At 47.8% G+C, this 27746-nt stretch overlaps 1 protein-coding gene across 1 annotated transcript; it reads left to right on the top strand.

The window, feature by feature from the left end:
- The first annotated feature begins 11595 nt into the window (after positions 1-11595).
- On the top strand, positions 11596-16586 carry FADD (Fas associated via death domain). The gene is given in 3 exon segments (XM_044270540.1): positions 11596-11902; positions 11904-12126; positions 15706-16586. Coding segments are annotated over 3 exon segments (576 nt in total). The 5' UTR covers positions 11596-11833; the 3' UTR covers positions 15990-16586.
- The last annotated feature ends 11160 nt before the right edge of the window (positions 16587-27746 follow it).

The raw sequence follows: 27746 nt of genomic DNA, 5'->3' as shown, positions 1-27746 counted from the left end.
CGGTTAGGACAGCCCTTTGGGCTCTTTTCCCAGGTGATTTGCATATATAGATAAAATATTTTTTTTTCAGAAAAACTACAGCATTCATAAGTCACACACTGATATATTTCTAACGAGACCTCCAATAACATGTAATCATGTCTATATGCATACTCTTGCTGACATAATCCCTTTAAGAAAAAAACTAAAAAAATTGCACCTGCATATATCTTTCTTACCACTAGATGGCAGCCTACAACTGTCATACTTATTACAAATAAGTGCATTGAATATCTGTGGCTCCTACAAAGACTGCACAATGGAATTGGTTTCCCACTGCTGGGGAGCGATAAACAAGCCAAAAGAAACTTGGTTTTCTTTGTGATTTACCCGACAAGATGTGGAGAACAGCAGCAATGTCACACACGTCAGGAGTGACTCCACGCTGAGCGGAGCAGCTACCCAGGCAGGCGGCACATTCTCTGCCAGTCAGACCTTGGCAAAGAGCAGATACTAAATACCCGTTATACGGATCTTTATTTTTCACCAGATGTAAAGTACAATCGCTGTCCACACCACGCCTGTCAGGCGTCCATTATAATTGTCAGGTGTGGAGTCATTCTGCGCAGAACAGAAGTCGGGCACAAGCTGAGGCCTCTTGCACATGAACCTTGTGCATCCGTTCCGTGCATTGGGGACCACAATTTGCGGCCGGGACGGATCGAGACCCATTCAACTTGAATGGGTCAGTGATCCGTCTGCACCGCCAAAAAAATAGAATAAGTTCTATTTTTTTGCGGTGCGGAGGCACGGACAGAAACACCACGGAAGCACTCCGTAGTGCTTCCGCAGGGTTCCGATCCGTGCTTCCGTTCCGCATCTCCGTGATTACGGACGCATTCAAGTGGATGGGTCCGCCTCCATGATGCGGAGTGCCCACAAGCCGGTGCCCGTGTATTGCGGACCCGCCGTATGCGGTCCGCAATACGGCCACGGGCACACAACGTTCGTGTGTAAGAGGCCTAAAGGGAGAATACAGTATTATACATTTTTCACTTTAAATCCACTTTGCTTTTTAGGGAATTTATCACTGCAACTCTCCGCCTTTAATATAAGTCCATAATCCTGTGCTCATTTACTTCTGAATGTAACTTTATAGTGTTTTCAGCACCATCTTACTGACACAGAGCTCCATATCCTCTGCAGAGACATAGAGGTAAAGTTCTGGTTACCTGCAGCCACCACTAGAGGGAGCTCACGTCATACAGTTTATACATTGAACTGACAAAACAGCGCCCTTTAGTGGTTAGTTTTTTTAGAAGACATGTATCATTTTAAACAGCAGGATTCACCCTATTAGACTCTAGGCCCGGTTTAACCACCTCCGGACCGCCTAACGCACATGTGCGTTCCGGAGGTGGCAGGCTGGCGCACAGTCACGCATCGGCGCGTCATCTCGCGAGACGCGAGATTTCCTGTGAACGCGCGCACACAGGCGCGCGCGCTCACAGGAACGGAAGGTAAGCGAGTGGATCTCCAGCCTGCCAGCGGCGATCGTTCGCTGGCAGGCTGGAGATCCGAATTTTTTAACCCCTAACAGGTATATTAGACGCTGTTTTCATAACAGCGTCTAATATACCTCCTACCTGGTCCTCTGGTGGTCCCTTTTGTTAGGATCGACCACCAGAGGACTCAGGTAGGTCAGTACAGTCGCACCAAACACCACACTACACTACACCCCCCCCCCCCCGTCACTTATTAACCCCTTATAAACCCCTGATCACCCATGATCACCCCATATAAACTCCCTGATCACCCCCCTGTCATTGATCACCGCCCTGTCATTGATCACCCCCCTGTCAGGCTCCGTTCAGACGTCCGTATGATTTTTACGGATCCACGGATACATGGATCGGATCCGCAAAAAGCATACGGACGTCTGAATGGAGCCTTACAGGGGGGTGATCAATGACAGGCGGGTGATCACCCATATACACTCCCTGATCACCCCCTGTCATTGATCACTCCCCTGTAAGGCTCCATTCAGACATCCGCATGATTTTTACGGACCCATGGATACATGGATCGGATCCGCAAAACACATGCGGACGTCTGAATGGAGCCTTACAGGGGGTGATCAATGACAGGCGGGTGATCACCCATATACACTCCCTGATCACCCCCCTGTCATTGATAACCCCCCTGTAAGGCTCCATTCAGACGTCCGCATGCGTTTTGTGGATCCGATCCATGTATCCATGGATCCGTAAAAAATCATGCGGATGTCTGAATGGAGCCTTACAGGGGGGGTGATCAGTGACAGGGGGGTGATCACCCTGATTACCCTGATCACCCCCTGTCATTGATAACCCCCCTGTAAGGCTCCATTCAGACGTCCGCATGCGTTCTGTGGATCCGATACATGTATCCATGGATCCGTAAAAAATCATGCAGATGTCTGAATGGAGCCTTACAGGGGGGGTGATCAGTGACAGGGGGGTGATCACCCTGATTACCCTGATCACCCCCTGTCATTGATAACCCCCCTGTAAGGCTCCATTCAGACGTCCGCATGCGTTCTGTGGATCCGATACATGTATCCATGGATCCGTAAAAAATCATGCGGATGTCTGAATGGAGCCTTACAGGGGGGGTGATCAGTGACAGGGGGGTGATCACCCTGATTACCCTGATCACCCCCTGTCATTGATAACCCCCCTGTAAGGCTCCATTCAGACGTCCGCATGCGTTCTGTGGATCCGATACATGTATCCATGGATCCGTAAAAAATCATGCGGATGTCTGAATGGAGCCTTACAGGGGGGGTGATCAGTGACAGGGGGGTGATCACCCTGATTACCCTGATCACCCCCTGTCATTGATAACCCCCCTGTAAGGCTCCATTCAGACGTCCGCATGCGTTCTGTGGATCCGATACATGTATCCATGGATCCGTAAAAAATCATGCGGATGTCTGAATGGAGCCTTACAGGGGGGGTGATCAGTGACAGGGGGGTGATCACCCTGATTACCCTGATCACCCCCTGTCATTGATAACCCCCCTGTAAGGCTCCATTCAGACGTCCGCATGCGTTCTGTGGATCCGATACATGTATCCATGGATCCGTAAAAAATCATGCGGATGTCTGAATGGAGCCTTACAGGGGGGGTGATCAGTGACAGGGGGGTGATTACCCTGATCACCCCCTGTCATTGATAACCCCCCTGTAAGGCTCCATTCAGACGTCCGCATGCGTTCTGTGGATCCGATACATGTATCCATGGATCCGTAAAAAATCATGCGGATGTCTGAATGGAGCCTTACAGGGGGGGGTGATCAGTGACAGGGGGGTGATCACCCTGATTACCCTGATCACCCCCTGTCATTGATAACCCCCCTGTAAGGCTCCATTCAGACGTCCGCATGCGTTCTGTGGATCCGATACATGTATCCATGGATCCGTAAAAAATCATGCGGATGTCTGAATGGAGCCTTACAGGGGGGGTGATCAGTGACAGGGGGGTGATCACCCTGATTACCCTGATCACCCCCTGTCATTGATAACCCCCCTGTAAGGCTCCATTCAGACGTCCGCATGCGTTCTGTGGATCCGATACATGTATCCATGGATCCGTAAAAAATCATGCGGATGTCTGAATGGAGCCTTACAGGGGGGGTGATCAGTGACAGGGGGGTGATCACCCTGATTACCCTGATCACCCCCTGTCATTGATAACCCCCCTGTAAGGCTCCATTCAGACGTCCGCATGCGTTCTGTGGATCCGATACATGTATCCATGGATCCGTAAAAAATCATGCGGATGTCTGAATGGAGCCTTACAGGGGGGGTGATCAGTGACAGGGGGGTGATCACCCTGATTACCCTGATCACCCCCTGTCATTGATAACCCCCCTGTAAGGCTCCATTCAGACGTCCGCATGCGTTCTGTGGATCCGATACATGTATCCATGGATCCGTAAAAAATCATGCGGATGTCTGAATGGAGCCTTACAGGGGGGGTGATCAATGACAGGGGGGTGATCAGGGAGTCTATATGGGTGATCACCCCCCTGTCATTGATCACCCTGCTGTCATTGATCACCCCCCTGTCATTGATCACCCCCCCTGTCATTGATCACCCCCCCCCCCCCCCCCCCCTGTAAGGCTCCATTCAGACATTTTTTTTGGCACAAGTTAGCGGAAATTTTTTGTTTGTTTTTGTTTTTTCTTACTAAGTCTCATATTCCCCTAACTTGTGTCAAAAAATAAAATCTCACATGGACGCACCATACCCCTCACGGAATCCAAATGCGTAAACATTTTTAGACATTTATATTCCAGACTTCTTCTCACGCTTTAGGGCCCCTAAAAAGCCAGGGCAGTATAAATACCCCACATGTGACCCCATTTCGGAAAGAAGACACCCCAAGGTATTCTGTGAGGGGCATATTGAGTCCATGAAAGATTGAAATTTTTGTCCTAAGTTAGCGGAAAGTGAGACTTTGTGAGAAAAAAAACAAAAAAAAATCAATATCCGCTAACTTATGCAAAAAAAAAAAAAATTCTAGGAACTCGCCATGCCCCTCATTGAATACCTTGGGGTGTCTTCTTTCCAAAATGGGGTCACTTGTGGCGTAGTTATACTGCCCTGGCTTTTTAGGGGCCCGAAAGTGTGAGAAGAAGTCTGGGATCCAAATGTCTAAAAATGCCCTCCTAAAAGGAATTTGGGCCCCTTTGCGCATCTAGGCTGCAAAAAAGTGTCACACATCTGGTATCGCCGTACTCAGGAGAAGTTGGGCAATGTGTTTTGGGGTGTCATTTTACATATACCCATGCTGGGTGAGAAAAATATCTTGGTCAAATGCCAACTTTGTATAAAAAAATGGGAAAAGTTGTCTTTTGCCAAGATATTTCTCTCACCCAGCATGGGTATATGTAAAATGACACCCCAAAACACATTGCCCAACTTCTCCTGAGTACGGCGATACCAGATGTGTGACACTTTATTGCAGCCTAGGTGGGCAAAGGGGCACATATTCCAAAGTGTACCTTTCGGATTTCACCGGCCATTTTTTACAGATTTTGATTGCAAGGTACTTCTTACACATTTGGGCCCCTAAATTGCCAGGGCAGTATAACTACGCCACAAGTGACCCCATTTTGGAAAGAAGACACCCCAAGGTATTCCGTGAGGGGCATGGCGAGTTCCTAGAATTTTTTATTTTTTGTCGCAAGTTAGTGGAATATGAGACTTTGTAAGAAAAAAATAAAAATAAAAATCATCATCATTTTCCGCTAACTTGTGACAAAAAATAAAAAGTTCTATGAACTCACTATGCCCATCAGCGAATACCTTAGGGTGTCTACTTTCCGAAATGGGGTCATTTGTGGGGTTTTTCTACTGTCTGGGCATTGTAGAACCTCAGGAATCATGACAGGTGCTCAGAAAGTCAGAGCTGTATCAAAAAGCGGAAATTCACATTTTTGTACCATAGTTTGTAAATGCTATAACTTTTACCCAAACCATTTTATTTTTGCCCAAACATTTTTTTTTATCAAAGACATGTAGAACAATAAATTTGGCGAAAAATTTATATATGGATGTCGTTTTTTTTGCAAAATTTTACAGCTGAAAGTGAAAAATGTGATTTTTTTGCAAAAAAATCGTTACATTTTGATTAATAACAAAAAAAGTTAAAATGTCAGCAGCAATAAAATACCACCAAATGAAAGCTCCATTAGTGAGAAGAAAAGGAGGTAAAATTCATTTGGGTGGTAAGTTGCATGACCGAGCGATAAACGGTGAAAGGAGTGTAGTGCCGAAGTGTAAAAAGTGCTCTGGTCATGAAGGGGGTTTCACCTAGCGGGGCTGAAGTGGTTAATAGAGTCAATCCTGCTGACAAATACTCTTTAAGACTGGACTTTCTAATGCTGACCAGCGGGGGTGACACAAATCAGTCCCCCCCCCCCCCCCCCCCCATCGATCTGGTGCTGATGGCTTAGGCCTCTTTCACACAACGTTTTTTTTTTTTTTTCGTTTAGCGGGCCGTTTTTTGCGTTCCGTATACGGAACCATTCATGTCAATGGTTCCGCTAAAAAAACAGAATGTACTCCGTATGCATTCCGTTTCCGTATTTCCGTTCCGTTAAAATATAGAACATGTCCTATTATTGCCCTCAAATCACGTTCCGTGGCTCCATTCAAGTCAATGGGTCCGCAAAAAAAACGGAACACATACGGAAATGCATCCGTATGTCTTCCGTATCCGTTCAGTTTTTTGCGGAGCCATCTATTGAAAATGTTATGCCAGCCCAATTTTTTCTATTAAAATTACTGTATACTGTTTATGCCATATGGAAAAACGGAACGGAAAAACAGAACGGCAACAAAAAACGGAACAACGGATCCGTTTAAGGCCTCATGCACACGACCGTTGTGTGCACCCGTGGCCGTTGTTCCGTTTTCCGTGATTTTCTGCGGACCCATTGACTTTCAATGGGTCCGTTAAAAACTCGGAAAATGCACCGTTTGTCATCCGCCTCCGTGATCCGTGTATCCTGTCCGTCAAAAAAATATGACCTGTACTATTTTTTTGACAGACAACGGTTCACGGACCCATTCAAGTCAATGGGTCCGTGAAAGAACACGGATGCACACAAGATTGGCATCCGTGTCCGTGATCCGTGGCCGTAGGTTACTTTCATACAGACGGATCCGAAGATCCGTCTGCATAAAAGCTTTTTCAGAGCTGAGTTTTCACTTTGTGAAAACTCAGATCCGACAGTATATTCTAACACAGAGGCGTTCCCATAGTGATGGGGACGCCTCAAGTTAGAATATACTAAGAACTGTGTACATGACTTACAGGGGTCTGTGATCCGCACAATTAACCCCTCAGGTGCCGCACCTGAAGGGGTTAATTGTGCGTATGATAGCCCCCTATAAGAGATCAGGGGCTGCCAGGCAGCAGGGGGCAGACCCCCTCCCTCCCCTGTATTTAACTCATTGGTGGCCAGTGGGGCCCCCCTCCCTCCCCTGTATTTAACTCATTGGTGGCCAGTTGGGCCCCCCTCCCTCCCCTGTATTTAACTCATTGGTGGCCAGTGCGGCCCCCCTCCCTCCCCTGTATTTAACTCATTGGTGGCCAGTGCGGCCCCCCTCCCTCCCCTGTATTTAACTCATTAGTGGCCAGTGCGGCCCCCCTCCCTCCCCTGTATTTAACTCATTGGTGGCCAGTGCGGCCTCCCCCCCCCCCCCCCCCTAATTAAAATCCCCCCCACCCCTCCATCATTGGTGGCAGCGGAGAGTTCCAATCGGAGTCCCAGTTTAATCGCTGGGGCTCCGATCGGTTACCATGGAAACCAGGACGCTACTGGTAAGTGACAGGTCTGTGCTATAGGCAATGCAGTGAAACAGTAGGGAGCAGGGGAAGACACAGACACCACAACACTGCACAGAAACAAACAATATCCGTAGAAAAAACTGACTAAGAAAAATAAAGTCTGATAAGGGACCGACCCCACTAAACCAATAGCCAGCAGGGCGGACTCACTGAATCCCACTGTCTGGGGACCGAACCAGTCACGTCCCAAGAGGGAGGGGGGGGGGGAACCCGAGCAGGACCAGAAGGTCAAGAACAGAAAAAGGAAAAACAGTCGTGACCAATAGGCGGCGACTACGCCACCATTATATCTTTCTAGGCCTTGAGTGGGTTGTAACAGGGAAGTCCCCGAAAAAGGCAAAAAGAGAATGTCCAGGTACGCCAACAAGTCCATCAGCGATGGGGAGTTGTCCCTCCAGATTCAGGGAATGCCAATCTAGCTGAAGGGGATGTGTAGTGTCCCACTAGGTAGATGTGGGCACTACACAATGGTCAGTTGGGCCACGTTGTTCTCCAACTCCTGTGGAACAGTGGCATTGTATTTTACAGTCCATTTTAATGTATATTGCTATGTTTTTATGTATATTTTGCCTGTATTTTGGGTGTCAGGCCTGTTAGGGTGTAGTTCCTCCTCCTAGACAGTAGAGGGAGCTAGGGAACCCCTAATATATATAGTCAGGTCCTGTGCAGGGAAAGTAGTGTAGAGTCAGGAGTCTGTGTAGAGACAGAAGAGAGTGTGCACTTTAGCCAGAGACGAGCTGAGGGCCACCTCCTGACATGCAGCTAGACAGCCCAGGCTTCTAGTTGCCACCAGGAGAAGAAGTTGCCTCCTCAGAGAAACCTGAAGTTTCCACAACTAGAGCAGAGCAGAAGTGTTACCAGCCAACCTGAGGGCTGAAGGGCAGAAGAGTCTAATTAATGCAAGGATATATATATACCTGAGGAAGTTTCTCTACCAAGGATAAAGCCATCAATAGGGCATCCGGGCCTTGGGATAAAGACAGACAGGATTCTGAGGAAAAGTGCAGCCTGGTCTGTAAGTTGTTTTAACCCTCTGAGTATCTTGCAAGAACATTGTGCCTGCCATGTACAAAGCCTGCTTATTATTGCTACTGCCATGTGGAACTGAACCCAGACTGTAAATAATTGACTGTTTCCAGTAAAAGGAAGTTTTGGTTCACCACAACATTGTGTTCCTCAATTATTCCTATCATAAATCGGTGTGCCACCGTTACCGGCACTGGCGTCACGAAATCTTAAAGGGACCTTGCCCCCGGCACGTTAAACACCTGCAACATCCAGGGCACCTCATCTACCATCAGGCCTGGTCCCTATACACTGAGAGTGCCGCAGAGGTCTCCTGTGCCAGCCTCTCCATCACTGCTGTTCGCCTGCCCAGGGTCTTTCAAGAAACTGAGTAACCCAGAGCAACCCTCGTTTGCCTAAGTAATCGTGACCTCACCATCGCATTACCCTGCAGGGCTGCGTACTGCAGGTGCTCCTCCAGGGTCAGCAGACCTCACTTTTGGCGAGGGCAGTCAACGTCTCTTGTGGCACCCCCCATCGCCTGCAAAGCAAGTGGGGCGGGCAGGGATGTTGTGGTGATCTCCCAATCAAAGAGGTCAGGTACTGGCAAGTCCAGCACGACACAGAATGGGCCGAGGTCAGTGTAGGAGCGTAAGGCCACTGTGTGACCATCCATCCCGGTGTTTGAGGAAAAGGGGAACCCCCAGCGGTACGGGATCCGATGGTCCCTCAAGGTGTCCAGTAGAGGGGGAAGGTGGCGGAGTTTCTGCAGTGTGATCCTCGACAAGTCCTGGAAAAGCTGGACCCGGGCCCTCCAGAAATCGTGAGTCCCTGGTTTTCGTCAGGATTGCTTCTTTCTGGGTGAAGTCATGGATGCAGCAAATAATGTCTCTCGGTTGGGGGGTGGACCCTTGAGGTGGAAGAGCTCTATTAGCCCTGTCCAGCTCAAAGGTATGAGACGGGGGGGGGGTCCCCCATACATTTGTTGAAGAGCGCGTCCAGGATTCCTTGTATGTCCTCCTCCCCTGGGGGCTCAGAGAGGCCACGGATTCTGATATTGTTCCTCCTCCCATGATTGTCTAAGTCCTCTATATGACGCTGCAGCTCGCGGAGCCCCACAACCTGTGAGGACACGAGGTGTGGAGTTGAGAGACACAGGACCGCGTAACTTTGTGTTCTTTCTATAGGGTCTCCACCAGTGTGGCAATAGAGTGTAGGTCGCGTCGAACCACGGAGATTTCAGAGCGGCATGTTGCGGTGACCTCTGTAACCAGAGCCTGGAAGTCCCCTGTAGTGGGCAGCTGGGAGAACATGGAAGCCCAGTCCATGGGTGGGGGGGTGGGGGCTTTGGTTGGCACTGTAGGTGTCGTGGTCAGAATATGGGGAGAGTGTAGGGGTAGGGGCAGCATATGCTGCATGGAGGGGGTAGCCCCTATGTCATCCTCAAAAGGTCCAGAGAGGGGGGCAGGGGGCACTGCCACTGCGTGGTTCTCATTCGAGGGTCCCCTTCTGCAGGGAGAGAGAGCCGGGGGGGGGGATGGTTGAGGGGGGTCAGCATGACTTCGCTGGGCACTGGCCTGAGGGGGGCCTCCCCCGCTATTGGCGGTCCGCCACGTGCAGGCGCCATCTTGGATGCGGGATATTCCTGCTTGGCCCATGTCCAGGGCGGCGGTGGAGAGGCTGGAGGCTGGCTGGTCTCTACAGCCATGATGATCAGCGCTGGATGCTCCTGCGTGGGTCTGCCGCCTCGCAGTCCCGTACCTCCCTGCAGCGCTGAGGGAGCGCTTCTGCAGGGGCAGCCAGATCGAGCGGAGAAGATGGCGGCGCGCTCTGTCCTGTGCGCAGGACGAAGTCCCGGAGCGTGCCTTGGTGAGGAGGGTCCGGAGAAGATAGGGCACCTTGTAGGGGCTTCTTGGGAAGTTTCTTGCCCATGTGGGGGTCGGTGTTGTAGGCCCCTAATGTTGCGGCTCGGTGGTGGAGCTCGGCGCTCACGCGTCCTTCTCCATGAGCTGCTAGGCCACGCCCCTCAATTTCAAATTTAGATGGATCCAGCGCCTTGAATTAAACCTTTTCACGCATATCGCGCTTCATTAATATTTGCATTATTACATTTAAAATATTGATCCAGAAAGTGTATCTCTGGTTCCTCTCTGTATATGTGTATTATTTCTCTATATTATATTATTATATAATATTATATATTCTCTATATTATTTTATTTCTCTCTCTTGTATATTATTTCATTTTTTAATGCAGTTTGGATTTTAGACATTTCTATATTCAGATTATTTTTTTGCTATTGTTTAAAGGGTTTCTACCACCAGAAATACTGTTATGTAGCTGACTGATATAGCGATTCGCTAATGTCAGCACTTACATAACAGTATGTTTCTAACAGTAGTTCCTGCAGCCGTTTTTGTTAAAAACGTACTTTTATAGATATGCTAATGAGCCTCTAGGTGCTATGTGGGCGTCATTAGCACCTAGAGGGCTCCGTCCACTAACCATTTCAGCCGCCCATCGCGTCCCTCCAGCCCGCCCCGCTCCTGTTGATTGACGTGAAACTTCTCAGTATCGAGTACCAATTCCCGCGCCTGCGCCGTGCGCTTCTGTATTCTCCCGGCGCCGGCTTCCTCACTGCGCCTGCGCCAACTACGTTACAATGAGGAAGCCGGCACCAGGAGCGCAGCATTCACTCACTGCGCCGAATACAGAAGCGCACGGCGCAGGCGCGGGAATTGGTACTCGATACTGAGAAGTTTCACGTCAATCAACAGGAGCGGGGCGGGCTGGAGGGACGCGATGGGCGGCTGAAATGGTTAGTGGACGGAGCCCTCTAGGTGCTAATGACGCCCACATAGCACCTAGAGGCTCATTAGCATATCTATAAAAGTACGTTTTTAACAAAAACGGCTGCAGGAACTACTGTTAGAAACATACTGTTATGTAGTGCTGACATTAGGCGAATCGCTATATCAGTCAGCTACATAACAGTATTTCTGGTGGTAGAAACACTTTAAAAGAAAACTATCGAAATATACAAATATGCTGGAAAATTGATCTGTCACACAATGAACCATAAGTGTCCCTCTTTGACGGCCCAAGAGGTGGAGTACTCTGTATGTCGGCTGCAATGCTTCCAGCAGGCGAGGAGGCGTTCTGCTGCAGGGGCTGGGAGGAGAGCAGCAGACTCGGGGCATGCTCAGATCTCACTTCTCACTAACTTCCTGCTCTGAGGAGGACTCTGCACAACTTTCCCAACCAGGAAATTAAAGGTTCGTGTATCTTCGGTTTATTTGCGCGGTGTAGACCGGTCACATTGTATCTCTCTATGTCCTCCGCTCGCTATATTGTTATACTGGAAATTTTAGGAAGCAACAAGCATTTCTGGAAAGTGAAAGCGAAAAACATCCAGGAGAGCATAGCCGGGTGACGTGAGCCGAAATGGAGAAAGCGGAGCAATTCAATGTCATGTTGTTACAAATATCTCAGAGGCTGGACGCTAAGGAACTGGACGGAGATGAAGTTTCTTTGCAACAAGAAAATAGCCAAAAAGAAAATGGAGTTGGTCACCAGCCCCATCCATCTGTTCAGGCACCTGAAGGAGCAGCTGCTGATCTCTGAAGACGACCCCGGCTATCTGGTCGGGCTGTTGGACACGATTAAGCGACCTGATCTCGTGCAAGAAGTCGAAAGATTTCAAGGACCGCAAGTCACGGTCGAGACCAGCGAAAGAGGTAAAAGCCCATCCCCTCCTGGAGGAAACGTAAGCAGAGGGACCGTACAGACGTATCATAGTCATGGAACTAGTGCGCTGGTACTTACGTTATATGGTATATGTCACCTCTAGGGAAGGTGACACCCTAGGGCAGGCATGTCCAAAGTGCAGCCCTACAGATGTTGCAAAACTACAACTCCCAGCATGCCTGGATAGCTTACAGCTATTAGGGCATGCTGGGAGTTGTAGTTTTGCAACAGCTGGAGGGCCGCAGTTTGGACATGCCTGCCCTAGGGCCACCACATGTCATGTGCAATTACGAGAAGGGGGTCTTATGTAAATTAAGCTTAAAGGGGTTTTCTGGGACTTATATATGGAAGTTTGTCCTCAGGATGGGTCATCAATATCAGATTAGTGGGGATCTGACACCTGACACCCCCGCCGATCAGCTGTTTTGGGCAGCTGCCAGCACTAGAAAGTATTCAGTGGACAGAACCAGAAGTAGACAGCGCCATACACTGTTTAGTGGCCGTGTCAGGGTACTGCAGCTCAGTGAATGGCAGCCCAGCATGGCCTCTACACAGCAGACGCTCGTTGTGGGCATTTTCAGTGAGGGAAGAACAGCCTAAGGCCTCATGCACACGACCGTGGTTGTGTTCCGTTCTGCAAAATGGGGTTCCGTGATCCGTTTTTGTTTCCGTGTGTCTTCCTTTATTTTTGGAGGATCACCAGACATGAAGGAAAGTAAAAAAAAGTCTAAGTCAAGTTTGCCATGCAAATGATAGGAAAAAAACGGACGCGGACGACAATCTTGTGTGCCTCTGCGTTTTTTCACGGACCCATTGACTTGAATGGGTCCGCGAACCGTTTTCCATGAAAAAAATAGGACAGGTTATATTTTTTTGACTGACTGGAACCACGGATCGCGGACGCGGATGACAAACGGTGCATTAGCCGAGTTTTCAACAGACCCATTGAAAGTCAATGGGTCCGCAGAAAATCACGAAAGACGGAACAACGGACACGGAATGAAACAACGGTCGTGTGCATGAGGCCTTATACACAGTAAACTGCATTGTCCTAATACCTTTCTGTCATCGGCAGCAGGAACATCTTCTGCAATCAGACCAGACGGACAAGTCATGCTACCCACATGCATCTATGAGCCTTAGGCCTCCTGCGCACGACCGTAGGTATCCCGTTGCCATATTGCGGACTGCATTTGCGGATCCGCAATACACGGGCGCCGTTCCGTGTGCATTCCGCATCACGGAGGCGGACCCATTCACTTGAATGGGTCCGCAAATCCGGAGATGCGGAATGGTGCGGAACGGAAGCACGGAACGGAACCCTACGGCAGCACTACGGAGTGCTTCCGTGGGGTTTCGTCCCGTACTTCTGTTCCGCAAAAAGATAGAACATGTCCTATCTTTTTGAGGAACGGCCGGATCGCAGACCCATTAAAGTAAATGGGTCTGCGATCCGCTGCGGCTGCCCCACGGTTGGTGTTCATGCATTGTGGCCCGCAGCACAGCCACGGGAGGCATTATTTACGCAACTGCTTTGGGGCCTGGCGGCAGGGAGAACCCACACTGAAAGGCTTTTCCTGTTCACAACTTCATTGATTTCCAACAGTCACCACTAGGGGGAGCTCAGTGCAAGAGAAAATAGACACCACTAGGGGGAGCTCAGTGCAAGAGAAAATAGACACCGCTAGGGGGAGCTCGGCGCAAGAGAAAACAGACACCGCTAGGGGGAGCTCGGCGCAAGAGAAAACAGACACCGCTAGGGGGAGCTCGGCGCAAGAGAAAACAGACACCGCTAGGGGGAGCTCGGCGCAAGAGAAAACAGACACCGTAGGGCTGGGAGCTCGAGTGCAAGAGGAAAACAGACCACCAGCTAGGGGAGAGCTCGAGTGCAAGAGGAAAACAGAACGTCCTAGGGGAGCTCAGTGGCAAGAGGAAAACAGACATCCAGCTAGGGGGGAGCTCAGGGCAAGAGAAAACAGACACCAGCTAGGGGGAGCTCAGGGGCAAGAGAAAACAGACACCAGCTAGGGGGAAGCTCAGTGCAAGGAGGAAACAGACACCAGCTAGGGGGAGCTCAGGGCAAGAGAAAACATACACCAGCTAGGGGGAGCTCAGGGCAAGAGAAAAACAGACAGGACCACTAGGGGGAGCTCAGGTGCAAGAGAAAACAGACACCAGCTAGGGGGAGCTCAGTGCAAGAGAAAACAGACACCGCTAGGGGGAGGCTTCGGTGCAAGAGAAACAGACACCGCTAGGGGGAGCTCGGGTGCAAGAGGAAAACAGACACCGCTAGGGGTGAGCTCGGTGCAAGAGAAACAGACACCGCTAGGGGAGCTCGGCGCAAGAGAAAACAGACACCGCTAGGGGGAGCTCGGCGCAAGAGAAAACAGACACCGCTAGGGGGAGCTCGGCGCAAGAGAAAACAGCCACCGCTAGGGGGAGCTCAGGCGCAAGAGAAAACAGCCACCGCTAGGGGGAGCTCAGGCAAGAGAAAACAGCCACCGCTAGGGGGAGCTCGGCGCAAGAGAAAACAGCCACCGCTAGGGGGAGCTCGGCTGCAAGAGAAAACAGCCACCGCTAGGGGGAGCTCGGCTGCAAGAGAAAACAGCCATCCGCTAGGGGGAGCTCAGTGCAAGAGAAAACAGCCACCGCTAGGGGGAGCTCGGCGCAAGAGAAAACAGCCACCACTAGGGGGAGCTCAGTGCAAGAGATTCTACAGCTTCAATTTATTTCAATAGTATCTGTATAAACCCCTATGCACTGAGCTCCCCCTAGTGGTGGTTGCAGGCAGCCAGTTTGATAATATACTGTAATAAGGGAAGTAGGAGATTTATCAATGTATTTATGCCAGTTGTCTGATGTAAATCCATTGAGAAATAAGGTGTTCAGAAAGAGCACCATATTTATGAAGCACCTGTTCCACTTTTTCCAGATAAAGCAGGTACAGCAGGGTGCGATTTCCAAATTTTTATTTATTTAAAAAAATGTAAATTTGTCAGAAATCTGTGGAGTCACTCTATACATTCTGCATTGCCTCAAAGTGTTTGATGCACGCATAGTGGGAAACTGGACGGGGCAGGAGAGCCTTATGAGATCTGTGTACGCCCCTGGCCTTATGCACCCATGACCTGTCATAAATTCATCATCTGACCAGTGGAGTAACTAGAATTGACTGGACCCCACTCCCCAACAACCCCTTCCTCCTGTGCAACCCCCACTACTGTGGCTAGGCAAGATCGCCGTCTCAGGCCAGCCAGCTGCCCTTTCCTACAAATATATACCGCATATAATGTCACTGTATAAGACCTGACGTGTTTGCTTTGACCTAGTTGTCTACAAATCAAGATTTGGCCTTTGACAAAGTATCTATCTATCCATTTATCCATGTCATATCTATCTATTTATCTATCTAGTGTATATATCTATCTCATATCTATCGAGATACATTTATAATTTGGTTTCGCCATCAGCCTGATGAGGCCATTGACTATCTATCTCATATCTATCTCTCAATCTCATATCCATCTATTGAAATACATGTATAATTTGGTTTTTCCATTATTGCACAGACCAGCTTGACGACGCCTTTGACTTTGTATGTGATAACGTCGGAAGGGACTGGAAGAATTTGATCCGGATACTTGGAGTTGCAGAACCCACAATAGATCAAATAGTTTATGCAAACCCTTACAACATGCGGGAACAACTGATGCAATGCCTGAACAAGTGGAGGGAAAAGAAGAAAGATGGCGCCACTGTATCAGCCCTGATTCTAGCCTTAGAAAATTGCAGAATGCGGCTGGTATCAGAAAGACTAGCGAAAGCCATTAACCTCAATCATGGAGCATCATAACAACAATGACATGATTATTCTAGTTTTCTGATGCAACTAGCAGCCACTAGGGGGAGCTCACTGCATACAGATGACTTTGAGCACAGTATTATGTAAAACCATTTACAGTTAGCTCTCCCTAGTGGCGGCTGTGCACAGTCAAGATTATATCATCTGTCAAATTCCTCAAACAGCTAGATTATGACTTTATATTCAATACAGAACAATGAATTTAAAAATGAAATGGAGTACATTTGGCAGAGCTGTCGGTGGGGGCCATGCTGAGCACTGAAATCATGAAAAGCTATTTCTCTAATATATTTTAAATGTCTAAAATAAGCACCAGCTTTTTCATCTCTACAAATACCACATAAGTGGCAATACAAAAGAGGTCTACGATCCACCATCTCCACATCCTGGATTATACCCCAGAGCTGCACTCGCTATTCTGCTGGTGCAGTCACTGTGTACATACATTACATTACTTCTCCTGTACTGATCCTGAGTTACATCCTGTCTTTTACAACAAAATTGGCCACAGCACTCTGTTCATAGAATGGCAGGGGTGGGTGCACGTCCGGGTAGCGTTCTAAGGCTCCACCTCCAGAACTTGTAAGTGTCACAAATATTTAGACAGCACTCCTTTTTTTTAGTGATAATTAAATGATTTTATTTCATGTTATTTCAGCCGGAATAGGTGGGTTTTTTTGTCAGTTGCAACGTTTCAGGCGTAATAATCGCCCTTCATCAGGCACTCTGAGGACCACACTAAGTATACAGCCGGCGCTGTAGCGCCGGCTGTATACTTAGTGTGGTCCTCAGAGTGCCTGATGAAGGGCGATTATTACGCCTGAAACGTTGCAACTGACAAAAAAACCCACCTATTCCGGCTGAAATAACATGAAATAAAATCATTTAATTATCACTAAAAAAAAGGAGTGCTGTCTAAATATTTGTGAGTTACATCCTGTATTATACTCCAGAGCTGCACTCACTATTCTGCTGGTGCAGTCACTGTGTACATACATTACTTATCCTGTACTGATCCTGAGTTACATCCTGTATTATACTCCAGAGCTGCACTCACTATTCTGCTGGTGCAGTCACTGTGTACATACATTACTTATCCTGTACTGATCCTGAGTTACATCCTGTATTATACTCCAGAGCTGCACTCACTATTCTGCTGGTGCAGTCACCATGTACATACATAATAATATTTATATAGTACTACCATATTCCGCAGCGTGTTACAAATTTGGAGGGTTCATGTACAAAACAAAAGACATCACAACGTAACTGGCTAATATACAACTGAAAAACTAGGCGTGAGGGCCCTGTTTACAAGAGCTTACAATCTATGACATGACATTACTTATCCTGTACTGATCCTGAGTTACATGCTGTATTATACTCCAAAACTGCACTCACTATTCTGCTGGTGGAAAACATGGAGTCTGTACAGGATAAGTAATGTAATGTATGCACACAGTGACTGCACCAGCAGAATAGTGAGTGCAGCTCTGGAGTATAATACAGGATGTAACTCAGGATCAGTACAGGATAAGTAATGTAATGTATGTACACAGTGACTTCATCAGCAGAATAGTGAGTGCAGCTCTGGAGTATAATACAGGATGTAACTCAGGATCAGTACAGGATAAGTAATGTAATGTATGCACACAGTGACTGCACCAGCAGAATAGTGAGTGCAGCTCTGGAGTATAATACAGGATGTAACTCAGGATCAGTACAGGATAAGTAATGTAATGTATGTACACAGTGACTTCATCAGCAGAATAGTGAGTGCAGCTCTGGAGTATAATACAGGATGTAACTCAGGATCAGTACAGGATAAGTAATGTATGTACACAGTGACTTCATCAGCAGAATAGTGAGTGCAGCTCTGGAGTATAATACCGGGTGTAATTGAGGATCAGTACAGGATAAGTAATGTATGTACACAGTGACTGCACCAGCAGAATAGTGAGTGCAGCTCTGGAGTATAATACAGGGTGTAACTCAGGATCAGTACAGGATAAGTAATGTATGTATACAGTGACTGCACCAGCAGAATAGTGAGTGCAGCTCTGGAGTATGACAGGATGTAACTCAGGATCAGTACAGGATAAGTAATGTAATGTATGTACACAGTGACTCCACCAGCAGAATAGTGAGTGCAGCTCTGGAGTATAATACCGGGTGTAATTGAGGATCAATACATGATAAGTAATGTAATGTATGTACACAGGGACTCCTCCAGCAGAATAGTGAGTGCAGCTCTGGAGTATAATACCGGGTGTAATTGAGGATCAGTACAGGATAAGTAATGTATGTACACAGTGACTCCACCAGCAGAATAGTGAGTGCAGCTCTGGAGTATAATACAGGATGTAACTCAGGATCAGTACAGGATAAGTAATGTAATGTATGTACACAGTGACTCCACCAGCAGAATAGTGAGTGCAGCTCTGGAGTATAATACCGGGTGTAATTGAGGATCAGTACAGGATAAGTAATGTATGTACACAGTGACTAAAATTCTTACTATGGTTACTAGAGAACCTTTGAAGAAAGTTCATAGTTTTACTGAAGAAAGAAGATCTAGGTGAATGGATGTGACCTCTAGTAGGAGTTTATATTTTCTCCCTGTTTTTGTGGACCATTTCTTCTAGGTACTTGGACTCCCACAGATGTCACAGACATAACGGATTTCCTACTAAGCAGATACGTGCTGTGAATACAGGGAATTCCTGGAGAGGTGCATGCCCAGCCCCAGGGATTTACCTGGTAGGTTCTAGCCTATCTAGAGACCCAGGGTGCTCCTTGTCACTCAATGCAGGGCAGTGGTTTATTATCTGGCCTGGGAACCTGTATAGGAAATGACTTGTATCTACATATGCAGACCTTATGGTCCCTTTACATGGGACGACGATCTCGCGTTCCTTCCTGACAATCTGCTGATCGCTACCGGAGGGGACCGCTGTATTTACATGCAGCGATCTCCTCCACAGTATGGGGAGGAGTGATCGCTAATGCCATCGCTCTTCCCTATACTGTCTCGTTGTTTCCTGACAGCAGATCTTGTTTACACAGCACAATCTGCCCCTGGGAAACAATGATCACTTGTGCTGCACATAAGATACAATTACCCGATGAACGAGCATTTTGCGGTGCATTTACACTGCCAGATCATCACTAACAAGCGAACGCTCCGTACAGTATTAGTCTCGCGCGACTTCGGGTAGTAACTTCAGAAATCAATTTCTACTGTTAAAAACCTTTTACCAAACTCTGTTTCTGTTCCAAGTGGTACCTCAGTCCTAATAGGTCCCCGAGAAGGTCCTGGAGGAGACGGGGACCGATGTGATTCACAGAGTGTGTGCACGTTGCTGCAGACTAGGCCGGCGCTATAGAAATAAAGGATAATAAATGCTGCCTTTATTTCACACTTCTGTATGTTTGAGTAATGGACACATTTTATTTCCGTTCCGTTTTTACGGTCCGTACGCGGAACCTTTCATTTCAATGGTTTCACAAAAAAAACAAAAATGGAATGTACTCCGCGTGCATTCCGTTTCCGTATTTACGTTCCGCTAAAGGAGAGAAATTGTCTTAATATTAAGGATCGGACTGTTCTATTAGGGGCCAGCTGTTCCGTTCCTCAAAATACGGAATGCGCACGGACATCATCCGTAATCTTTGCGGATCCGTTTTTTTGCGGACCGCAAAATACATACGGTCGTGTGCAAGAGGCCTAAAGGTAAGGATGGAGAGAGAAAACAAATCCACCCTGTGGCCCTAGATTTTGACTGTTATAGCAATAACTCATTAACTATAGGCTCTGTACACATCTGTGAATTCGGCAGCACCCAATGAATATTTTCTGTTGGGCTCTGATAAAAAATAGGGTATCTACAGAGCACTTTTTCCTAATAGTTAGTTTAAAGAGGACCCGTCCCCTCTCCTGACCTGTCTGTTTTAATAGCTTCATGCATTCCCCATGTAATAACGATTCTGGAGCATCTGTTCTTATGACTCCATGTTGTGGCATTCCTCTGTTATTTCTACAAAAAAATGATGGATGAATTGTCAGCAGCTTGCAGTAAAGGTACAGATGGGTGTTACCAGTCGGGAGTGTGTCCCTGCACAGTCTCAAACTTGCAGCACTGATTGGACAGAGTCAGACACACCAGCTACTGGTAACGCCCAGCAGTACCTTTACAGCTGGTAATTTATGTGGAAACCTGTAGCAGGAATAACACAGAAATGGCATAGAACAGAATCATAGGAATAGAAGCTCCAGAATTGTTATTACATGGGGAACGCAAGTAGTTACTAAAACAGACACATCAGGAGAGGCAACGGGTCTTCTTTAATGAGGACAAAAAAAGCATAAGGCCTCTTTCACACGGGCGAGATTTCCGCGCGGATGCGATGCGTGAGGTGAACGCATTGCACCCGCACTGAATCCGGACCCATTCATTTCACTGGGGCTGTGCACATGAGCGGTGATTTTCACGCATCACTTGTGCGTTGCATGAAAATCGCAGCATGTTCTATATTGTGCGTTTTTCACGCAACGCAGGCCCCATAGAAGTGAAATTGGGCTGCGTGAAAATCGCAAGCAAGTGCGATTTTTCACGCATGGTTGCTAGGAGATGATCGGGATGGAGACCCGATCATTACCGTATATTGTTTTCCCTTATAACATGGTTATAAGGGAAAATAATAGCATTCTTAATACAGAATGCATAGCACAATAGGGCTGGAGGGGTTAAAAAAAATCATAATAATTTAACTCACCTTAATCCACTTGTTCGCGCAGCCGGCATCTCTTCTGTCTTCATTTTAGCTGTACAGGAGGAAAATGAACTGTGCTGATGTCACTGCGCTCATCACATGGTCCGTCACATGATCCATCACCATGGTGATGGATCATGTGATGGACCATGTGATGAGCGCAGTGACGTCACCACAGGTCCTTTACCCAGGTCCTGAAGAAAGACAGAAGAGATGCCGACTGCGCGAACAAGTGGCTTAAGGTGAGTTAAATTATTATTATTTTTAACCCCTCAAGCGCTATTGTACTATGCATTCTGTATTAAGAATGCTATTATTTCCCCTTATACCCATGTTATAAGGGGAAATAATTACATCTACACAACCTTGAACCCAAACCTGAACTTCAGTGAAGAACTTCGGGTCTGGGTACCACATTCAGTTTTTTATCACGCGAGTGCAAAACGCATTGCACCCGCGCGATAAAAACTAAACAACGGAACGCAATCACAGTAAAAACTGACTGAAATTGCGCACCTACTCGCGTGGGTTTGCCGCAATGCACCCGGGACGCATCCGGAGCCAAAACGTGACGCCCGTGTGAAAAAGGCCATAGTGTATTTAGCAGCCTGATTATTGTGGCATGTAATACCTGGCTTAGCCTCAAGATGGTGCTATTATCAACCGGCAGCTACAGAGCTGTACTGAATGTCAGGATCTACAAAGTAATGTAATCATACAAAAAAATATAATACTTCACACAATCTAATCTGTGAATAAAATGCTGAGGATTCTACACCTGCAATTCCCCACAAAAAAATACACCTTATGTGAATCCACGTCTAAGCATACCTCCCAACCTTTTGGACAGTCAGAGAGGGACACAATATGGTTCATTGTGTGATAGATCCTTTTTCCTGAGTATTTATACACTTTAATAGTTTTCTTAGCGCACAATACCGCAAACATTATCTGAATACAGAAATTTCCAAATTGCATCAAATAATGAGATAAGCTACAAGGTGGGATCAAATATACAGATAAGAACCAGACAAACACTTTTGTGATCAATATTGTAAGTGTAACAATGCAAATCTATACGTTAGATCAAAAAGAGGGACCTTTAAAGGCTATGTACACCTTTGGGGGCAATTTTTGTTTATGATTGCATTTTACTCATTTGTGCCTAAAAATTATATTTTCAATTGGCCTTTATTAAAGAAAAAATATTGAGCCATTCTGTCACAAAGGGTTAACAGTTTTTCTAACTGTGTGACTGGTACTTTCACTTGGTCATCTAATAACCTTTATCTCTAAACTACTGAGAGGTCATAAACACTTACTGAAGCCACATTCTTATCAGTAAGATAAGAACTGAGCTATAATGAGTGTTTATAAGGTCAGAGAGCAGAGATAAGGAGTACATGCTTGGCCGAACACTAATTTTACTCGGGAATACCGGCGAATACCGCGTGTGCTCGAGAGCGATGCTCAAGTCTCCTTCCCGCACGTTTGTTGGCTGCTACGCAGCCAATAAACGTGCAGGTAAGTACTGCCTCTCACTGTAATGTCGTAGCCATGTTGGTTACTGCCATTACAGTGATTGACTGGCATAGCACCCGATGACACGTGGTTTGGCTCAGTCTTAGTCAGGGAGAGCTGGAGAGCAGAACGGAGAGATAGGGTAGGGAGTGAAATAGGAATATTTTAGCCTTTATACTTGTTATAGACCCAAAAGTCCTTTAAAGGACTATAGTTGTATCTGGCAGCAATATATATTTTTAGCGCAACCTGCGCTGAATAGCTTGCAATTGTTTGGCCGCTGCAGACACGGACAATATCTGCACTACAACTCCTGTCTAACGGTGATATCCAGTGTACTTTTTCCGTAGACTGAGTTACATTACCTGCGCTACATCTCCTGTATAGCGTTTGCCCATCCTAAATATCAGTGACATTAATTCAGTGTAATTTTTTATTAGCCGGTGATGACAGCGACATTACTTGCGCTATATCTCCTGTTTAACGTGTGCGCATCCTAAAAATATCTGTGACATTCTGTGTATTTTTTTCATAGACGCTGTGGACAGCGACATTACCTGCGCTACATCTCTTATATAACGTGTGCGCATCCTAAAAATATCTGTGACATTCTGTGTACTTTATCTGCGCATGCACTTACAAAATCTGCGCTACTGCTCAAGGTGAGAAGTAAGGGACGGGGAAGTGGCCGTGCTGCTGATGCTGCACGCAGAGGCCGTGGCCCTGGGCGCAGTGAAACTGTGCCTGCTGCCAGAGCACAAGAAACACTCATCCACGATACCTAGCTTCATGTCCCAGTTTGCAGGGCGGCGCAGGACACAACTCTCGACGTCACACCAGTGCGACCAGGTGGTTGGTTGGATTGCAGCAGATAATGCTTCTAGTCGGTTAAGCACCACCCTGTCTTCCGCAAAGTCCAGTCTCAGTAGCCAAGAGTCTGGTCAACAGAATCCTCACCCTGATCCTCCTTCCACCCACCATGGAGGTCTCGGCAAACAAGTGATCCCACACTCGGAAAGTACGAGGAGCTCTTTTCATTGCCATTCCTTAATTTGGGCCTCTTGCCAAGCCCGCTTGAAGAGGAGATCTTATGCCCTGATTCCCAAACTCTGGGGCATCCACAGTCAGAAGAAGATGACGGTGGGGAACGGCAATTAGTGTTTCACAAGGTGGATGATGATGATGAGACACAGTTGCCAATAAGTCAACCGCAATTAGTGTCTCAAGAGGTTCATGATGAGGATGAGACACAGTTGTCAATAACTGAGGTTGTTGTTAGGTCAACAAGTCAGGAGGATGACCAGAGTGAGGAAGTGCAAGAGGAGGTGGTCGACGGTGAAATCACTGACCCAACCTGGGAAGGTGGCAAGCCGAGCGAGGACAGCAGTACAGAAGGGGAGGGATCCGCAGCACCGCAACAGGCTGGAAGAGGCAGTGGGGTGGCAAAAGGGAGAAGGCGGGCCCGCAACTGTTCCCGGGAGCACCCCTTTGCGGCAATCTCTCTTGCCAAGTGGTAGGTGTTCCGCAGTCTGGCGCTTTTTTGAGGAAAGTGCGGACGATAAAAGAATTGTCATTTGCAACCTGTGCCGTACCAAAATGAGCAGGGGCATAAACACTAGCAACCTCACCACCACCAGCATGATCTGCCACATGGCATCAAAGCACCCTAATAGGTGGGCCGAACGCCTGAGTCCACAACTAGTGTCTACGGGTCACACCACTGCCTCTTTTTCCCCTGTGTTACGTGCTGGCCAATCCCCTGTCCAAGACGCAGGCCTGGATGCCTCCCGCCCTGCACCTGGACCTTCGTAAGCACCATCAGCGACCACATCTACTTCTGTGTCCCAGCGCAGAGTACAGATGTCCATACCCCAGGACTTTGAACGAAAGTGCAAATACCCAGCCACCCACCCACAGGCCATAGCCCTAAATGCGCACCTTTCCAAATTGCTGGCCCTGGAAATGTTTCCATTTAGACTCGGTCCCCAGCTGCCAATATTTTTCACGGTGTGCCATCCCCGCCTTACACCAGCATGTGTCCCGTAACATCACCCGTGCCCTGACCAACACAGTTATTGGGAAGGTCCACTTAACGACTGACACATGGACAAGTGCTTGTGGCCAGGGACGCTACATTTCCCTGACGGCACACTGGGTGAACGTAGTGGAGGCCGGGAGCGAGTCGTACCCTGGGATGGCACAGGTGCTATCGACGCCAAGGATTGCGGGCCCTACTTCCATCAGGGTTTCCGCCGCCACCTACATTAGTGGCTGCAACTCCCACTTCCCCTCCTCCACTTCCACCTCTGAATTCTCATCTTGCAGCACCAGTCAGCCATCAGTCAGTAGCTGGAAGCAGTGTAGCACTGCAGTGGGGAAGCGGCAACAGGCTGTGCTTAAACTGATTTGCTTAGGTGACAAAGAGCACACCGCCACAGAGCTGTGGCAGGGGATAAGGGACCAGACTGAGCTGTGGCTCTCGCCACTCAACCTAGAACCAAGCATGGTTGTGTCTGATAATGGCCGTAACTTGGTGGCGGCTTCGGAGCTCGGCAAGCTCACACACATCCCATGCCTAGCCCATGTGTTCAACCTAGTGGTTCAGCGGTTTCTCAAAACCTACCCCAATTTGCCTGAGCTACTGGTGAAGGTGCGCTGCGTGTGTACCCATTTCCACAAGTCATCGACAGCTTCTGCCGGTCTGGCAACACTGCAGCAGCGCTTGCAACTGCCAGCTCACCGACATGTTGGCCAAGCTTTGTGAGCAGCAGAGGGCAGTAGTGGAATACCAGATGCAACATGGTCGTCGACTTTCCAGTCAGCTTCCGCTCTTCACAAGCGACGAGTGGGCATGGATGTCTGACCTCTGTGAGGTTTTACGCAACTTTGAGGAATCAACACAGATGGTGAGCGGCGATGCCGCTATTATCAGCGTAACCATCACACTGCTGTGTCTATTGAAACGCTCACTGCTCACAATGAAGGCAGACGCTTTGCATGTGGAAGAGGTGGAAATGGGGGAAGACAGTACAAAGGGTGATAGCCAGACCATCCTCCGTTCGTCTTCTCAGCGCTAATTGGATGATGATGAGGAGGAGGAGCAGGAGACGGTTGCCTGCGCTACAGATGGTAGTACCCATGGAAGTTTTATTCCATCTGTTCAGCATGGATAGGTAGAAGAGGAGGAAGAGGATGAGGAGATTGAGAGTGATCCTCCCGACGAGGACAGCAAAGTCTTGTCTCTTGGGACTCCGTTACACATGGCTGGCTTTATGTTATGCTGCCTTTCCCGTGACCCTCGCGTTGTACGCATTTTGGCCAACACCGATTACTGGTTGTTCACCCTTCTCGACCTCCGCTACAAAGAGAACTTCTCATCTCTCATTCCTCTGGTGGAGAGGACGAGCAAAATGGTGCAATACCAGAAGGTCCTTGTGGAAAAATTGCTCAAAAAATTGCCAGCTGACATCGCTGACGGCAGAGTACGTAGTTCCTTGGGCAACCGAGGAGGGGAGACGAGGGGAACATACAGCAGTTCCAACAGAGGCAGGGCAACACTGTCCAAGGCCTGGGACAGTTTTATGACACCCCGCCAGCACCCTCACCCTGATGCGCGGCCTAGTGTCACAAGCAGGGAAAACTTTTGGAAGATGGTGAAGGAGTACGTAGCAGACTGTGTCAGTGTCCTCAGTTAATTCTATGTGCCTTACAACTATTAGGTGTCCACACTGGACACGTGGCACGTACTGGCGCTCTACGCCTTGGAGGTGCTGGCCTGCCCGGCCGCCAGAGTTTTGTCGGAGCGGGTATTTAGTGCTGCTGGGGGCATAATAACTGATAAGCGCATCCGACTGTCAACTGAACATGCTGAGAGGTTGACTGTTACAAAAATGAACAAGGCCTGGATTGCCCCTGATTTCTCTACTCCACCAGAGGAAAGCGGCAGAACATAAAGGCACTCTAAATGTGGCTTTTATGGTGTATTGAATACACTGTATTCCCATGCACCCCTTCCACCACTAAAAAGGGTATATGGTTCAATCTCCCTTTTCTGGTCCTCCTCCTCCATCAGATCAACATGCTTATTAGGCTGCCCTTGCTACTAATGTTTTAGAGGGTCAGCTCAGCGGCAGACCCTCACCCCTAAATTTTTAGATGGTCAGCTCGGCAGCAGACCCTCACCCCTAATGTTTTAGATGGTCAGATCAGCAGCAGGCCCTCGCCCCTAATGTTTTAGATGGTCAGATCAGCAGCAGGCCCTCGCCCCTAATGTTTTTGAGGGTCACCAGCAGGCCATCAATCATAATTTGTCAAGGCTGTGTATGATGCCCTTCTTTATGTGTAATAAAGGGTGTATCGGAGTGCCGGTTCCTTGTAATTTTTGGCAGCCCTTTCCCTTAGTGCATAGGCTTTATGAGTGTAGGAGTCCCACTACCTGAACAATTGTACCACAATGTGAATGAGGCCCTCCATTATGTGATATACAGGCTGTATCAGAGTGCCTCTTCCTTGTAATTTTTGGCAGCACTTGCACTTTATATACAAGTAAATATACAGAAAAGAATGTTTCCTAACAACTTTTTCTCTAAAATCGATTTTATCTTCGGTTTTGTGCGTATTATTGTAGGTCTGTACAAGTGGCAGTACTACTCGGACAACATCGTTCCCAGCAGCGACCTGGGAGTCCAAGATGCATCCAGACCTCCTCCCCATGCTGTTCCCGAACCATTTCGGTGGTGTTTCCATCAATTTCTGACCTTTTTCTATGAACCAGACCCCCCTCCCCTCTTCAGAGCAGGGGGTGAATGGTTTAATGCTCGGGTTCTCCCATTGACTTCCATTATACTCTACCGAGCACCCGAGCATCCCGACGTGTTCTACTCGAGCACCCGAGCACTTTGCTGCTCAATTAACACTAATAAGGAGCCCTTCAACTACCCAACTGGAAAAGAGAGAAAATCCAGAGGCAGATACTAGAGAATCTCAACCCTGTACAGAGAAAAGGGATGTATATTTTTAATAAAGACCAATTGAAAAAATGATTTTGAGCTCAAAATGAACGCAACACAATAATAAAAAAAACAATACCCCCAAAGGTGTACATAGCCTTTAAGTAGAAAATAGGGACAGAGGGTCCAAAATACGGACTGTCCCTCCAAAAGAGGGACGCTTGGAAGGTCTGATTTAGGTCTAAATGTTACAGATTTGCCATAGAGGATTTGCACACGGCGAATCCACAGCATTATACAGCACCAGCAAAGTGCACATCCACGTTACACAAGAAATCAGCGCCAAAATTGAACTGCGGTGCGGATTTTAAATCTGCAGCACCTCTGCTCCTGCTGTGGATTTCACTATTTGCAATGCACACATGCGATGCATGCAACTCATGCAGATTTTGCAGCACATTTGATGCCGATTTTGCCGTGGATCCACAGGTAAATCAATGGTGGC

This window comes from Bufo gargarizans, chromosome 10 (assembly GCF_014858855.1).
Source record: "Bufo gargarizans isolate SCDJY-AF-19 chromosome 10, ASM1485885v1, whole genome shotgun sequence".
Taxonomy (NCBI): Eukaryota; Metazoa; Chordata; class Amphibia; order Anura; family Bufonidae; genus Bufo; species Bufo gargarizans.
The sequence above is the reverse complement of the archived record's forward strand: the minus strand, read 5'-3'. Positions and strand labels throughout refer to the sequence as shown.